General features: G+C 33.0%; 3 protein-coding genes across 3 annotated transcripts; all 3 read left to right on the forward strand.

The window, feature by feature from the left end:
* Positions 1 to 671: 671 nt before the first annotated feature.
* LOC126678691 (RING-H2 finger protein ATL54-like) lies at positions 672 to 2,101 on the forward strand. The gene has a single exon (XM_050373588.2). The coding sequence runs from the start codon at positions 930 to 932 to the stop codon at positions 1,911 to 1,913; it is 984 nt and encodes a 327-aa protein (XP_050229545.1). The 5' UTR covers positions 672 to 929; the 3' UTR covers positions 1,914 to 2,101.
* A 2,788-nt stretch (positions 2,102 to 4,889) lies between these two features.
* LOC126674167 (uncharacterized) lies at positions 4,890 to 6,689 on the forward strand. The gene has a single exon (XM_050368572.1). It carries the CDS (start codon positions 4,890 to 4,892, stop codon positions 6,687 to 6,689), a length of 1,800 nt encoding a protein of 599 aa, XP_050224529.1.
* A 3,768-nt stretch (positions 6,690 to 10,457) lies between these two features.
* LOC126674183 (uncharacterized) lies at positions 10,458 to 12,272 on the forward strand. Its single transcript, XM_050368592.1, has one exon. The coding sequence runs from the start codon at positions 10,458 to 10,460 to the stop codon at positions 12,270 to 12,272; it is 1,815 nt and encodes a 604-aa protein (XP_050224549.1).
* The last annotated feature ends 4,732 nt before the right edge of the window (positions 12,273 to 17,004 follow it).

The following is a 17,004-nucleotide window of genomic DNA, read 5'->3' on the forward strand; positions in this document are numbered from 1 at the left end:
AAGCCGAATTCAATATAAACAAACATGTCAAGACAAAAAAAATACTAGCCTCATCTATATTAATAAAAATCAAAATTTAGTATTAGCAATAGTTTTAATGGCTTAATAATCAAAGAATTTAAGGGTCGTTTGGTATAAGGTTGAGAATGGAATCAGAATGAGAATCATAATGGGAAGGAAAGAGAATGAGAATGATTGTTTTTATTTTTTGTTTTGTTTAAAATTAGTGCAGGAATGAGAATAGATAAACTTTAATAAAAAGAATATTTAATATTTATTAAAAATATTTTTTTATACAAAAAATATTAAAAAAATATTTTTAAAAAACTAAAAATTAATTTAGAAAGGATTAATTTTTTTAAAATATTAATATATTTTAAAATAAATATTTAAAAATAGTTTTTTTAATGATAATATATTTATTATTTATTATTAAAATATTTTGTTAAATTTTGATTCTTATTTCTAAAAGTTCATTCCCATGTGGTAGGGAGAGAATAGGTGATTCTCATTGAAGGGTATCACAATCCCATTTCCTAGTACAATTTCACAAAATAAATACAAATAATGGAAATCATTACCATTCCGATTTCCATTTTTTTTTTCTTCAAAACAAACGGCCCCTTAAATCTTGCAAAGAGATACTATATATACACAGAGAAATATTTAAAATGACAGAAAGCTGATGAGATTTGTATTGCACAGAGGAAACTAGAAACGGAACTTCTAGATACGACTTATGAGCCCAACATACCAACTACATCACCCTTCACTCTTTACTCCAACTTGAAAATGACATTTAGCTTAATCAAATCCTTAATTAATTATTCATTTCTTCTCTTCCAATTGCAACCAAATATCAAAAACAAACCTACTAATTTTTCTTCACTTGTTTCATAATTCAACATTTTAATTTCTTCCTCTCTTTAATGGCAATCAAGCACAGAAAACTCTTTCCAGCTCCTTCTGCAACTAACCAAACCGTTGATTGCCCTGATTTCTGCGATCCAGCTTGTCCGTACAGCTGTTATCCTTATTCCGACTACTATTTCTTGCCTCCACCGCCGCCGCCTCCGCCGCTCTTACCGGAAGAGCACCACTTATCACCCTACGTGATCGTCATAGTTTCTGTTGTCGCCAGTTTTTTCCTTCTGATTAGCTATTACGTCATCATAGCTAAATCCTGTCCTGGTTGGTGCAGTTCAAGGCAGCCGCCGCAGAATGAAGAAGGAGATACCACAGATGAAGAGTTTGTTGACGAGAATCACGCGGTTGACCATCCGATTTGGTTTATAACCACCGCCGGTTTGCAACAGTCGGTTATCAACTCGATTACGGTTTGTAAGTACAAAAAAGGTGAAGGGTTGATTGAAGGCAATGAATGTTCAGTTTGCCTGAGTGAGTTTCAACAAGACGAGACTCTTAGATTGTTGCCCAAGTGTAACCACGCGTTTCACATCTCTTGTATTGATACTTGGTTTAGGTCTCACACTAACTGCCCGTTATGCCGTGCTCTTGTCGTCATCAACGACTCTGTAACCGCTCCGATTAACCAGAGTTTGAATCCTCCAGTGGAGAATTCCGACGTTGATAGAGAATTTCGAGAAAGAATCGATAACAGAGCCGCACCAGACGAAGGAACTGAAATAAATTCAAAAGAAGAGGTTGATTCTGATCATAACAAAGAAAATTTTGAGATAATTTGTGAAATTCAGCTCATCAGACGATCTGTTTCAATGGATTTTTTGACATCAGTTGAAAGTTTGAGTTCTTTTAAACAAATTACAGGTACCTCTTCTATTGCAGAATGTTTGCGTAAAAGTCCAGATCCTATGAAAAGATCATTTTCATGCAGTGGTAGGTTTTTCTCATCAAGACAAAACAGAAACTTTAATTCAATTTTACCCCTGTAAATATTTGAATACTCCTTTTTGGATTACTATAGAGTTTATGTTACATATATGCCCTTTGAATAAGCTAGGGCTTAACAAATAAGCTGTAGGTTATTGAAACATGGAGAGAAAGAAGCATAAAAGATAAGTAATTAGTTGGATTTGGAAGAGGTTGTGAATGAATAAATAATAAGTTTCTGTATCGCAAATTTGTGATTTGGAAAAATAATAATAATTCAATGCTTTAAGAGATTTATAACAAGAACAATCCATTTAATGTGCCTTTAAAACAAAAATTTGATGTGTGAAAAAAAATTGTTTCTGCATAGATGGCTCATTGATTTGGTTTATCAAGATCGAGGAAATTTGTTTGTTTTTTTTTAGAAATTTATGTGTTTCTTTTTAATCCGTCCGTTCGAGATTATTTGCTCTTGCCCCTTGTTTTACAACCCCTAATATTTGGTGAAGAGTTCTTGATGATGATACGTAGTATTGACCAAAAATATGCATGACCTGAGGCTATATAGAAACAGAGACTTAAAAAAACATTAAACAATATGCAGAAACAGAGACTCAACATTTTATTTATATTTATTTGATTCTTAGACCAATAAAGGCATGTCTCTAACTTGCAAGCGCCAACATGTTTCTAAAATATCGGCAAACAGTTTGCCGCAAACTCAACTTTTTCCATATACGTACCAGTCATATATTGCCATCTTTAAGTTATAGAATTAATTGCATAAATAATCAACTTGTATTTTATAATTATAATACAGATTTTAAAATTTTAAAAAACTAGTCATCAATTTTTAAATTTTGGTAACTCGAAACACCAGCATATTTTCCGTTAAAGAAACGCTGATATGAATAGTGGAGCAATGTATACTATAATACTCACGCCAGTATTTTTCATAACTCGATATTCTGATTTGCAAAAACATGAAAGTTGATAACTGATTTTGTCAAATTTTAAAATTATTGTTATAATTGCAAATCGTGCTAATTTGTACTTAACTCTATATAATTTGATTTGAGTCTGTAAAATAAAACAGCAAATTAAAAAATTGATTTTTTTAGTAGTTTAATAAAAAAAATTCATTTGATTTTTGTTTGATATAATTACTACTTATTTAGAGATTACATGATGCAATATTATATGTTCACGTGTACAAAAATTATTAGACTTTGCATAACATTGTGTCACGTCAGTTACAAACTAAACATGAATATATTTATTAAGGTAATTTTATATTGTTAAAATAACACAAATATAAAGAGTTTATAAGTGCGATGGTTCAACCATCTATTAACTAGTACTAACTACTACGTCATAGTTAAAGCTAACACATTTATATGCATGTATATTAGTGCATTCTAATCTAATTATGTATAATTAAATACTTCTACCTATTGATCAACAATATTCTAATAATATTTGACAAAAGTAAAAAAAAAATTAAACTGATAAAATTATAGTGTACTGACAAACGAACTATAATTACAGGTAGATAAATAAATTTGCTTTAGTTTTTTGTATATTTGAAAAGCTAATTTTAAGTAAAAAAAAATAAGTGGTCAAAATTTAAATTAAATCGAACAATTTGTATTAATTTAAGTTACTGTAATAACAAGTCAAAAATATTCTCTAGAAAAAGTCAAAATTTTGTAGGGTTTCTTATTATATTATTTAAAATGTGTTATCAACATGCTTAGATTATCTTAAGCCTAGTTTCACTTCTTAATCATCAACTCAATAATCTGACATGCTTCTTTATTACTTAAAGATAAGAAAAACAAAAAATAGTTCAGTTTGCTTGTGCATAAAAATATTGCCAATTGGTTTTGTTGGCTAAAGGTTACCCCTATTTTTTGATATAACATAAACTTTAAAGAAGTAAGGTTAATGTGGAGTATTCAGTGGAACTTGAGTAAATGCAGAACCAGGCTCAAGCTAATTCTGGAAGCAGAAGAACAGTCAAAGATCAAGAAAGAACAAAGTATGAACAAGTCTGGATCATCAAGTACAATGGGCCTCAAGAGTTTATAGATTTATCTGTAAAGGTAAATGGGCTAAATAAAGTCATTAAAATTCTGAAGCTCTAGAAAATGTTTTTGATTCTCTTTTGATCAAAACGGTTTTAAAGATTGTGACATCATCAAAATGTCCTTTTCAGTCACATGCACACACAAAGAATAAAAACATTCTCTTGTTTTCTGGTGCAACGGTTTCTTCACAAGCAATCATTTTCTCTTTCCTATTGCTTCTAGAAACTGGATAGGTGGCAAATCTTTAAAGGAATCTTTGAAAATATCTGAGGGCTTTTTGGAGAAAAGGTTTTCTATAAATAGACCATCTTCCTCACCTTTCTCCTTAAGCAAGATTTCTGAGTAAACAATCTTTTCAAAGCTTTTCAATGGAGGTTTTAATGTTTTGCTAAAAGATGCTTTTTACTCTTTGGTTTTAAATCTGAGCTTCATTATTTAATGCTTTACTTAACTCGGTTTACTTAATAGGTTGATTTGTATTCAACGAGTTATTTTTGCATAAACAGTTTTGGTTAAAGGTTTTTGTAAACACCTAGGTGATAAGTTTACTGGGTTTAAGTTTTCTGGATCTTGGTAAAACCAGTGGTTGGGAAATCAGACTAGAACGGGTAGTGTTTAGCTCTGTATTTCAAGGCTGTTGTTTCTTGCCCGTAAAAGAAACTGGATAGTGGAATTCCCAAGAAGTATTGCTTGGGGAGTGGATGTATGCAGTTGCAGAACCACTATAAAAATTCAGTGTTCTTCGTTTACTGCTTATCTGTTTATTTCCAGTTTAGCTTTAATCATACTTGCATTAGCTTTCGAATATTTTTATAAGTTATTTTTATCAAAGTTTTTAATTCTCAATTCACCCCCCCCCCCCCTCTTGAGAAGCCATCTGGACCAACAATTGGTATCGGAGCAGGCTCTGCTTGCTTCTTGCTATTTTAGCATTCTCAGAGTTGATCAATGGCTACTCATGGTGGATCTTACCTAAGTGCTTCTGGGCTACCAGAAGGAAATTCCATTACTAGACCTCCTCTATTCAATGGATCTAATTATGACTACTGGAAAAACAGAATGAAAAGTTTTATTCAGTCACAGGACATTGAATGCTGGAAAAGCATCTTGTATGGAGTTACTCCTCCAACCAAGGTCAATGCTGATGGAACAGAAGTAAGAAAAGATGAAACTGAGTTTACTGAAGCTGATTGGAGAGTGGTACAGACTAATGCAAAAGCTATTACTATGATTCACTGTGCTCTTGACATCAGTGAATACAATCGTGTTAGAAACTGTGTCACTGCAAAACATGTATGGGAAAAACTACAGATTACCTATGAAGGAACCGACCAAGTAAGGGAAACTAAGATCAATCTTCTTCAACGTGATTATGAGCTTTTCCAAATGAAATCTGATGAAGGTATGTCTGAGTTTAGCTCCAGATTCTCTAACATCATAAATGGTCTCAAAAGTTTGGGAGAAAACTTTACTGATGAACAGCTGGTGAAAAAGATATTAAGATCTTTGACTGAGAAATGGGAAAGCAAGACCACAGCAATCATTGAAGCTAAAAATCTGAAAAACTACAGCTTTGATGAACTCATGGGTTCTCTCATGACACATGAAATGGTGAAATACAAGGGAAAGGAGATAGCTCAGGAAAGAAGGAAGAAAGCTGATCTGGCTCTGAAGATTGAATCTGAAAGTGATGATCAAATCAGCTCAGATGAAGAAATAGCTCTGATGACCAAGAGATTCTCAAAGATGTATCGCAAGGGAGACAAACGATACAGAAACAACATGAAGAAATTCATTAAAGGAAAAGTAGATTTGGAAGGAGCTGATGGCTTATGTTTTGGGTGTAACAAACCTGGACATTTCAAAGCTGATTGTCCAAAACTGAAAAGATCAACAAGAGTTGAAAAACCAAAGAAGGGTCTAGCAGCTTGGAGTGATTCTGATGACTCAGATGAAGATAAACCAGAAGAGAAAGCTAATCTCTGTTTAATGGCAATTGAAACCGGAGATAACAGTGGTCAAACTGATGCATATGAGGCTGATTCATCTGACAATGAGGTAGAAAACCTAAAACATTTATCTTATGATGAATTACTTCATAACTGTAATGATATCTTTATGGCTTATAAGGTTGTCTCAAAGAAGTATGTCAAACTGAAAGCTAAAACTAAAAATGTCATTTCTGAAGCTAATGTCAAAATTTCTCAAGCCAATGAAACTGAAAAAGAAAACATAATGCAAAAGGATTTTGACTTAATGACTGAAAAGATTCAGAAAGCTGAAACTGAGGTTTCATTCCTAAAGAAGGAACTTGAAACTTCAAACAACCTTAGAATCAATCTTTTGCAACAGAATGATGCTATGCAAAAGAAGATTGATCTTCTCATTCAAGATCTCGCAAAATTCACTAAGGGAAAAGCTAATCTGAACATGCTTTTGGGAAATCAACGTCCCTATGGAGATACTGGCGGTATTGGTTTTGAAGGTTTTACCAAACCAAAGAAAATGGAATCATTCCTAAAAAATATTCCCACAAAAATCAAAACCATAACCAAAAGGACCTTCATTCCTTACATGTCACATGCCACCTGTTTTTACTGCAATATCAAAGGTCATGTTTCGAAGTTTTGTAAAGCTAAACAGAAAATATCTCAGACTAAACTTATCTGGGTTGTCAAAGGAACTAAACCTGAGAAAGTCACTAACCCAGAAGGACCCAAATCAGTTTGGGTACCTAAACATGCTTGATTTGTTACAGGTCTGCCTAAGGAGCAAGGATGATCAAAATTGGCATATGGATAGTGCTTGCTCAAGGCACATGACTGGTGACAAGTCAAAATTCACCAGTATCAAACTAAAGGATAGAGGAACAGTTTGCTTCGGTGATGACAGTAAAGCTAAAATTATCGGAATTGGAGCTATTGGCAAATATCCATCTATTGAAGGTGTCTCTTTAGTGGATGGACTGAAGTACAATCTTTTAAGTGTAAGTCAGCTCTGTGATAAGCAAAACAGAGTCATCTTTGAACCAACTCACTGTGAGGTACAGGATCTACACAATAATAAAACTCTCTTCTTTGGTAAGAGATTTGAAAATGTGTATCTGGTTGATTTCAATGACTCTCCTATCCCTGATATTTGTCTTGCATCTCTTATGGATGAAAGTTGGCTTTGGCATAAAAGATTAGGACATGCTAGTATGCATCTCATTTCTAAACTCTCTAAAAAGGAACTGGTTCGTGGTTTGCCTAAACTGAACTATGAGAAAAACGATGTTTGTGATGCTTGCTTAAAAGGTAAACATGCTAGATCTTCTTTTAAATCCTCTGGTCATATTGCAACTACTAATTGTTTAGAGCTGCTGCATCTTGATTTATTTGGACCAATTACCCCTTCTAGCTTAGGAGGAAAATTCTATGCCCTTGTTGTTGTTGATGATCACTCCAGGTACTCGTGGACACTATTTCTAACTCATAAAGATGAAGTTTTTGAGAGATTCGAAGTTCTGTGTAAAAAGCTCCAAAATCAAAAAGGACTCAAAATCATCTCCATTAGAAGTGATCATGGAAAGGAATTTGAAAATAAGAAATTTGAGGATTTCTGCAACTCTCAAGGCATATCTCATAACTACTCTGCTCCCAGAACTCCTCAGCAAAATGGAGTGGTTGAAAGAAAGAATAGGTCTTTGCAAGAAATGGCTCGAACAATGATTAGTGAAGCTAATCTACCAAAGTACTTCTGGGCTGAAGCTGTGAGTACTGCCTGCTACATTCAGAACAGAGCCTTAGTAAGGTCTACTCTGAAAAAGACCCCGTATGAGCTATGGAGAGGAAGAAAACCCAATGTAAGTTACTTCAGAATTTTTGGCTGCATTTGTTATGTTCATAATAACAATAAAACTCATCTTGCAAAATTTGATGCTAAATCTGATGAAGCTATTTTTATGGGTTACTCTGAGCACAGCAAGGCTTATAGGGTTTTTAATAAACGATCTCTTCTTATTGAGGAATCCATGCATGTAGTCTTTAAAGAAACTAACAATCCTCTACCCAGTAGAGATTTGTCTGGAGATGAACTCTTTACAGGTAACAGCAACAACTCAGAAGAGAATCAGCAGCAAAATATCCTGGATGAACAGAACGTAAATCAGGAACAAATTGAAACTGAAGAAACAGAGAACCAGACTAATGAGCAGTCTGATCAAGCTAATTTTCAGAACGAAGCTGTTTCTAACAGCAATGAGGATCTGCCAAGAGAATGGAGATATCACAAGTATCACTCTCAAGAAAATCTTCTTACTAGTCCTTCTCACAAAATGATGACTAGGAGTGAGCTAAAAAAGATGATTGCCAATGTAGCTCACATAGCCTATGTCTCAAAAGTAGAGCCAAAAGGAATAGAAGAAGGGCTGAAAGATGAAAACTGGCTTCTAGCTATGCAAGAGGAGCTGAATCAGTTTGAGAGAAATGAAGTGTGGAATCTTGTGCCTCGACCAAGGAACAAAACCATTATTGGAACTAAATGGGTGTTCAGAAACAAACTTGATGATCAAGGCAATGTTGTCAGAAACAAAGCAAGACTTGTGGCTAAAGGTTATAATCAAGCTGAAGGCATTGACTATGATGAAACATTTGCTCCAGTTGCAAGGCTTGAATCCATAAGAATGCTTTGTGCATATGCCAGCTACATGAATTTCAAACTACAGCAAATGGATGTAAAAAGTGCCTTCCTAAATGGTTATCTGAATGAAGAGGTTTTTGTGGAACAACCTCAAGGTTTTGAAAGCTATGAGTTTCCTGATCATGTGTTCAAGCTAAAGAAGGCTCTGTATGGGCTAAAACAAGCTCCTAGAGCATGGTATGAAAGATTAAGCAACTTCATGCTTAAAAATGGTTTTTCCAGAGGGAGAGTTGATAAAACATTATTCATCAAAAAGCAACTCAGAGATATTCTCATTGTACAAATTTATGTGGATGACATAGTTTTTGGATCCACCAAAAATAGCTTGTGCAAAGAATTCTCTGACATGATGAAAAATGAGTTTGAGATGAGCATGATGGGAGAACTTAACTTCTTTCTGGGTCTGCAAATCAAGCAATGCAAGGATGGTACTTTCATTACTCAGTCTAAATATGTCAAAGAACTTCTCAAAAAGTTCAAAATGACCGAAGCTAAAGCTACCAAAATTCCAATGAGTGCCACCTTCAAAGTTGAGAAAGATGAAAAAGGTAAATCAGTTGACTGCAAACTCTATAGAGGTATGATCGGTTCATTACTTTATTTAACTGCCAGTCGACCTGATATTCATTTCAGTGTTTGTGTGTGTGCTAGATTTCAAGCTGATCCTAAAGAGTCTCATATTATTGCTGTAAAAAGAATTCTTAGATATCTTCTAGGTACTCAAGAACTTGGTCTTTGGTATCCAAGAGATATCTCATTTGATCTTGTGGGATATAGTGATGCTGATTTTGCAGGAAGCAAAACAGACAGGAAAAGCACTTCAGGAGCATGTCAATTCCTAGGTCATGCACTAATTTCTTGGTTCAGCAAAAAGCAAACCTCTGTGGCTTTATCCACAGCTGAAGCTGAATATATAGCTGCTGGAAGCTGTGTTGCTCAAATAATCTGGATGAAACAAGAGCTAGAAGATTACAACCTGAGGTACACCAAGATTCCCATTATGTGTGATAACACCAGTGCTATCAATTTGACAAAAAATCCTGTCATGCATTCTAGAACTAAGCATATTGAAATCAGACATCATTTCATTCGTGATCATGTTCAAGCTAATGACATTGAGCTAATTTTTGTTCCAACTGAAAAACAGCTTGCTGATATCTTCACTAAACCCTTAAATGAAGAAACTTTTTGCAGGATTCGTAGAGAGATAGGACTTATGATCCTAGAAAGTTGATTGGTCATGCATCTGCATTTTTTTTCTGCTCAAAATAATATCTTTCCTGTTTTTGGGTTTTAAATGCTTTTTCAGTTTATTTTTGATTTCTTCTAGCAATCAATCTGTGCTACTTCTCTTTTCTGAATTATTTTTTTTTTGCATCTTTATAATCTTATCTTTAATAGTTATTATATTAAAAAAAAAAAAAAAGGTGTAGCTATTTTTTTAAAAGAGATCAGTTTTGTCATTTGAGCTCAAATAGCAGAAATTTGAAAAATAAATTATCATAAGTTATCTTTTCAAATTTCGAAGCATGCTGGTAAAAAGGGATAAAACTGTTTCTAACGGATCTTTAGCTTCTAGACTTCTCTTTAAAACGGTAATATGTCCTTGCCTCCTATCTCTGCCACGTGGAAAGATCTCCCTTTATTGTGAATATCCTTGATAACACGCAATCTCCACAGGATCAGCTCTTCAAAATTCAAAAAGGAACCACCTTTGGTTTCTTCTTTAAAAAGAAAATCACTTGACTGATTTATTTCTAAAGTTCAAATCCCTTAGAGTTACTCCTCAACACATCGGTCTCACTTGATTCTTGCATCTTCTCTCAACCGACTGCAATGGTTATTAAAGGAAGGAAAAGGGCTGCTGTCATTGAGTCTGATGGGTCTACCTCAAAGACTCCCACTTCGAAAAAGGCAAAAACTGAAGGAGCTAGTTCAGTCAAAAGCAAAGGGTTGAAGGAAGAAGGAGGAATGGCTGTCAACACTTTGATCCGGCCAAAGTTTATAGATTGGAAATTTTTTGGGAAAAAGGACATGCCTTTCAGAGAATGGTTCGAAGTTCAAGGATGGTTAAGCTTTCTAAAGATCAAAGAGGTGATGTATGTTCTGTTGGTGAAAGAATTCTTCTCTACACTCTCTGTGGGAAAAGAAGACAGCTTTAAGGTGACTCTCAAAGGTAAAAGCTTTACCATCACTCTTGATGTTCTTTCAGAAGCTTTTGGAATACCAAACAGAGGAGCTAAAATAGCCAAGAAGAGTGAGATCAAGAAAGCTTCAGACTTTCAGGAGGATCAATTCAAAAAGGAAATCTGTGAAGGAAAAAGAGCTGGGCTTTTAGATGTTTCTTCAGCATCTCTAAGTACAAACTTTCGGGTATTACACAAGTTCATTACTGCTTTCATTGCCCCAAAGTCAGGCTCTCTTGATTATGTGAGTAGTATTGAGCTGTGTTTGATGTGGCACATTGTTAAGAAAAGGAAGTTCAACCTTTGTTACTTGATCATGAACTTGCTCACCAACTCTTCAAAATCTAAAGGTATGCCCTATGCTATGTTGTTAACTGTGTTGTTTGATCATATTGGTGTAAACTTGTCAAAGGCAGTCTCTACTGCTTTGAAGGAGTCAGATGTTATAGGTCAAGGCTTTGTGTCAAAAACAAAGAAATTTAAGGAGTCCAAAGAAATTGAAACAACTCAGTTTGTGGATGATGAAGAGCTGGCAAGTGGTGAAGATAAGACTGAGGAAAAGGAAAAATCAGAAGAGGCATCTGAGAAAGCGGTTAGCTCTGAGGAAAAGGAGGACTCAGAAGAAGAAGCAGAATCCTCAGAAAAAGAGATTTTTGAATCTGCAAAAGGCAAAGATTTGGCTTTGGAGGTTTCTGACTCTATCAATTCAGAGAAGACTGACTCAGAAGACATGGAGACTCTGCAAGAAGCTCTTCAAAAGAAAAGGAATCAAGCCATCCAGATCAAGGCAACTAGTACTCGAATTCCAAAGCTTCCAATCCGAAGAAAAATTGTGTTAACCAAGCATGGTGTTCCAAAAGAAACTGCTCACAGGAAGAAGGATTCAAAAACTCCCTCACAGGAGCTTCCAAGTTACAACATTGATGCCATTATGGAAACTGGGAAAAATACAGAGGAAGCAGACATTGAAACAAAGAAGGACTTTGAGCAGACAACTTTGGGGGACAACACAAAAGGAGAGACTAGCAAAACTAAGAAGACTGTTGAAGCTGCTTCCACTGAGGCTAATATGGACACATCTGAAGCTAAAGCTAGAGCTCTCCTAGCTGACAAATTTCAGATGTTTGATAGAGCTGCAAGGGAAAGCTTGGATTTATGGCTCACTGAGATGAAAAAGGAGCTTCTGAACTTGATGATTCCAACTGCTCCTATCCCTGCCTTATCTCCATTAAAGCAAGTTGAGAAGGAATCAAAAGGTACTGATGTGGTGAGAAGTATCTCTGGAGCTGATCCAGAAACTACTGAGCCTTTGAACATTGATTCTCCTATCTCAAAAGCTGTTCAGTCCAGCATTCCCCCTTCTGTTTCTAAAAGAGCCACCCGTTCATCCACCAAGTTTGAAACCGCAAAGATCTCACCTGGTGAAATAGGTTCCAAGGACAAACCTGCTGTGTTAAAAGATTAATCTAGCTGCTTCTAGATTTTTAGCACTTTTTATCTTCCCTTAAAACTATGCTCTTTATGTTTTGCTAAGATAGCTTATGCTTCATTTTATTTTCCTATCCATGCTATTTTGTTTATTCCCCTTACTCTTTTTGATGTCTGACAAAAAGGGGGAGTAAATACTTGTGCTTTTTCTTTCTTGCTCTTATATATATGAATGCCATTTGCTTGCAGAATTTTCTACATTATCTTTTCAGTATGGCTGTTTCTGCTATAAGTCTTATGTATTCTAACTGATCTTATCCACTTTTTGCTTCTATCAAGATAATTTGATTAAGAGTCTTCGTGCAGTTGTTTTTTAGAAAGAAGTTAAAGAAACTCTTGAAAATTAGTTTGGCACAAATTCAGGGGGAGCTAATTTGAGCAGAGATCAAACTAGTTTTCGAAAATCTGCATCTCATTCATTCATACTGTGATTTACTCCTTGTCTCTTAAATCATTCTACTTGTTCAAAGTTTTGTCATTATCAAAAAGGGGGAGATTGTTGGCTAAAGGTTACCCCTATTTTTTGATATAACATAAACTTTAAAGAAGTAAGGCTAATGTGGAGTATTCAGTGGAACTTGAGTAAATGCAGAACCAGGCTCAAGCTAATTCTGGAAGCAGAAGAACAGTCAAAGATCAAGAAAGAACAAAGTATGAACAAGTCTGGATCATCAAGTACAATGGGCCTCAAGAGTTTATAGATTTATCTGTAAAGGTAAATGGGCTAAATAAAGTCATTAAAATTCTGAAGCTCTAGAAAATGTTTTTGATTCTCTTTTGATCAAAACGGTTTTAAAGATTGTGACATCATCAAAATGTCCTTTTCAGTCACATGCACACACAAAGAATAAAAACATTCTCTTGTTTTCTGGTGCAACGGTTTCTTCACAAGCAATCATTTTCTCTTTCCTATTGCTTCTAGAAACTGGATAGGTGGCAAATCTTTAAAGGAATCTTTGAAAATATCTGAGGGCTTTTTGGAGAAAAGGTTTTCTATAAATAGACCATCTTCCTCACCTTTCTCCTTAAGCAAGATTTCTGAGTAAACAATCTTTTCAAAGCTTTTCAATGGAGGTTTTAATGTTTCGCTAAAAGATGCTTTTTACTCTTTGGTTTTAAATCTGAGCTTCATTATTTAATGCTTTACTTAACTCGGTTTACTTAATAGGTTGATTTGTATTCAACGAGTTATTTTTGCATAAACAGTTTTGGTTAAAGGTTTTTGTAAACACCTAGGTGATAAGTTTACTGGGTTTAAGTTTTCTGGATCTTGGTAAAACCAGTGGTTGGGAAATCAGACTAGAACGGGTAGTGTTTAGCTCTGTATTTCAAGGCTGTTGTTTCTTGCCCGTAAAAGAAACTGGATAGTGGAATTCCCAAGAAGTATTGCTTGGGGAGTGGATGTATGCAGTTGCAGAACCACTATAAAAATTCAGTGTTCTTCGTTTACTGCTTATCTGTTTATTTCCAGTTTAGCTTTAATCATACTTGCATTAGCTTTCGAATATTTTTATAAGTTATTTTTATCAAAGTTTTTAATTCTCAATTCACCCCCCCTCTTGAGAAGCCATCTGGACCAACAGGTTTTAACTTAAGGAATTTGGCCTTGTAATTACAATATTTGATAAATTAGTGTTCTGGACGTAAATAAAAATGCAGGTAGAGGAAATTAATCAAAGAACCAAAGTTAGATAATAAGCAACACAAACATAAGTTATGTGCCAATCTAATAAATTAGTATACTTGAACTGTAATTTATTTAGGCCTAATTACTTAAAAAAAACCCCACCTTGAAATATTTTTTTGTTTAAACTCTGACCTAAAAAAAAGTTCATTTGTACCCTTTTTTTGATTTTTCGTTTTCAACTGTACCCAAAATTTTATTTTTTGACAATTTAATTAATTAAAAGATAAAAATATTAAAAATAATTAAATAAAAGGATTATATCATCTTTTTCTATTTGAAAAAATATAAATAAATTAAAAAATGAAGGATTGTTTTAAGCTTTTTTTTAAATAAAAAAAATTCAATTTAGTGCTTTAGGGTAGAGCTGAAAACGAAAAATCAAAAAAATAGTACAAATGAACTTTTTTAGGTCATGTTATAAATAAAAAAATATTATAAAGTGGGTTTTTTTTTAAATAATTATGTGATTTATTTATTACTCAGATAAAAGAATTATAATAATTGAATTATCTTTCTTGTCACACATTTCTTGATCAACGATTGTGCTTTATTGCCTTATACGTCTTAAACTATGAGAGAATAGTTTTAACATACGTGCGCAATTCAATCACAATTTATATATTTTAATAGTTGATAAACTTTGCTTGTTAGAGTGATTGATAATTTTTTGGAAATGTTGTTACGAAAAAGTATTGATATGACAAATAGGCCTAATTATTTAATAAACCCACCACCTTCAACTTTTTTTCGTTTATACCCTAACTTTATAAAAATATTATTTGTATTCAATTTTGAATTTTTAGGTTTCATCTATACCCAATACAAGAATATAATTGACAATTTAATGAATTAAAGAATGAAAAAATTAAAAACAATTAAATTAAAAATTATATCATACATTTAATTAGTATATAAATATAAATTAAAGGATTATCTTAAACTTTTTTTCAAGTGAAAAAAGGCAATTTTAATATTTTTAGGTAGCGATCAAACATAAAAACACAAAATTAAGTAAAAATGACCGTTTTACAAAATTAGGGTATAAACGAAAAAAAATTCAACGTGAATTTTTTTTAAATAATTAACCCCAACAAATATGATTAGAATCATCTTATGTTCTCATGAGTATGAGAAGTCAAGAAAATTTAGTCTACACTTGTTTTACAAAAAATAAAGAATTATACAGATCGATTTAATTTAATTTATATATTTTTACACTTTACATCATTCAGTTTTTTACAAGTGTAGACTAATTTTTTTTGTCGGAAAAGTGTAGACTAATTGAATTTGAACTCTCCTGCTCATTATCTTTGTCCAAAAAATTTAATTGAACATGAAGATATGCAATCATTCAATTATAAAATTAATTACATAAAAAATCACCATCTTTACATGAAATTTTATTTAAATCACGACTTTTAAATTATAACATTTAAAGGCACGACCTTTTAATTTTTTTCAAATTCATCATTTTAATGTATTTTTATTGACTAAATTCTTCACTAAATTATTAATTAAAGACCGAAATTATAAATCGACATCAAATCTTATTATCTTTCGGTTAGAGTATGTAGGATCATGAATTTTTAGTCATAAAAATATACCGAATTTTACTTTCGTGATAGATTTGAAACAAAGTGAAAGGTCGTGTATATGAATGCCAACTTTTAAAGTCGTAATTAAAATGAGACTACATGTAAAGGTCGTGATTTTTTATTTACTTAACCTAAATTATATACTAAACAACTTTTTGTAAATTATTTACAATTTAAGTCCATCTGTTTATATATTTTTTACTTGCACTTTATAATTTAAATAATTTTAAATATAATATTTTTATTTTCAAATTATGGGCAATAACAGCTACAACATGTACTTAAATTTATGATTAATATCATTTTTATCAATTTTAGTAATACTACAAACGAGCCTTTTTTTGGGTATTAGGTCTATGAGATTTTTTGCACGGATTTTAATGATAAAACGACACTTTTATTTCTTTCACATACATATTAATCCTTACTTAAGTAGTGTATGTTTCTTGTAGGAGGCAAATTCAGGCTCCAAATTTTGAACGGCTGTATATATGAGTACAGTTTGAATTCGCGACCTTACTTAAAGCAGGAGAATTTCTTACCAACTAATCTACGCTTTGGAGTAGACATATTTTATTATTTACTTGGCGTATTTTTTTTTAATGATTTACTTGGCGTATTTATCAGCCATAAAATGCATTTCATCAAATGTTAGATTTTTCTACTTAAATGTCAATAGGCACCTTGAACTTTTAGACAATGGATCGCAATATCAATTTTTTTTATCAATTAGTTCTCTTAACTTGTTAATTTTGATCAATTAGTCCAAATTTTTGGTCAATTAGCCCCATAAAGTTATTTTTATAATTGGCATGTTTAACCTAATTATAAAAATTGATAAATTTTAAAAAATGATTGATAAAAATGTTAAGTTTGGTTTTGATGGTCTATTGCATACAAGCCGGGGAATAAATTGAAATTTAAATAAATTTGTCCGATCTTGTAAAGAGAAAATTACTCAAATATTTAAACTGTACCGGACCGGGCCTGGAAAAGCCCAATAGCAGATGGGAGCATTGTAAAATGTACAAAAGTACAAACTACGAATTCGCCATGGACTAGGACAGATACCATTTGCCTAAAAAAAAAAAGGTCAAATGTCGTCAAAAGGCCAAACCTTTTTCAAAAATTTCATAAAAGGCCAAATGTCGTCAAATGGCCAAAAACTGATTATTTGGTTTCACAAAAGTCTCGACCTTTCAATTTTGTCGATTTTGGCCAAAAATGCATTATTTTGTTTCACAAAAGTTCTGACATTTCAATATATATGCATGCCACGTAGGCGCCACATAGGTAAATTGAAATTAACTTGAGAGTTGGCCGCAATTGAAACCAAATAATCAGTCTGGCCAAAATCGATAAAATTAAAAGGTCAGGACTTTTGTAAAACTTTTATAAAAAGTTTGGCCTTTTTACGACATTTGGCC

The sequence above is a fragment of the Mercurialis annua genome, linkage group LG1-X, assembly GCF_937616625.2.
Source record: "Mercurialis annua linkage group LG1-X, ddMerAnnu1.2, whole genome shotgun sequence".
NCBI lineage: Eukaryota > Viridiplantae > Streptophyta > Magnoliopsida > Malpighiales > Euphorbiaceae > Mercurialis > Mercurialis annua.

Coding starts and splice junctions, on each gene's coding strand:
- LOC126674183 (XM_050368592.1), top strand. CDS start 10,458: ATGGTTATTAAAGGAAGGAAAAGGGCTGCTGTCATTGAGTCTGATGGG.
- LOC126678691 (XM_050373588.2), top strand. CDS start 930: ATGGCAATCAAGCACAGAAAACTCTTTCCAGCTCCTTCTGCAACTAAC.
- LOC126674167 (XM_050368572.1), top strand. CDS start 4,890: ATGGCTACTCATGGTGGATCTTACCTAAGTGCTTCTGGGCTACCAGAA.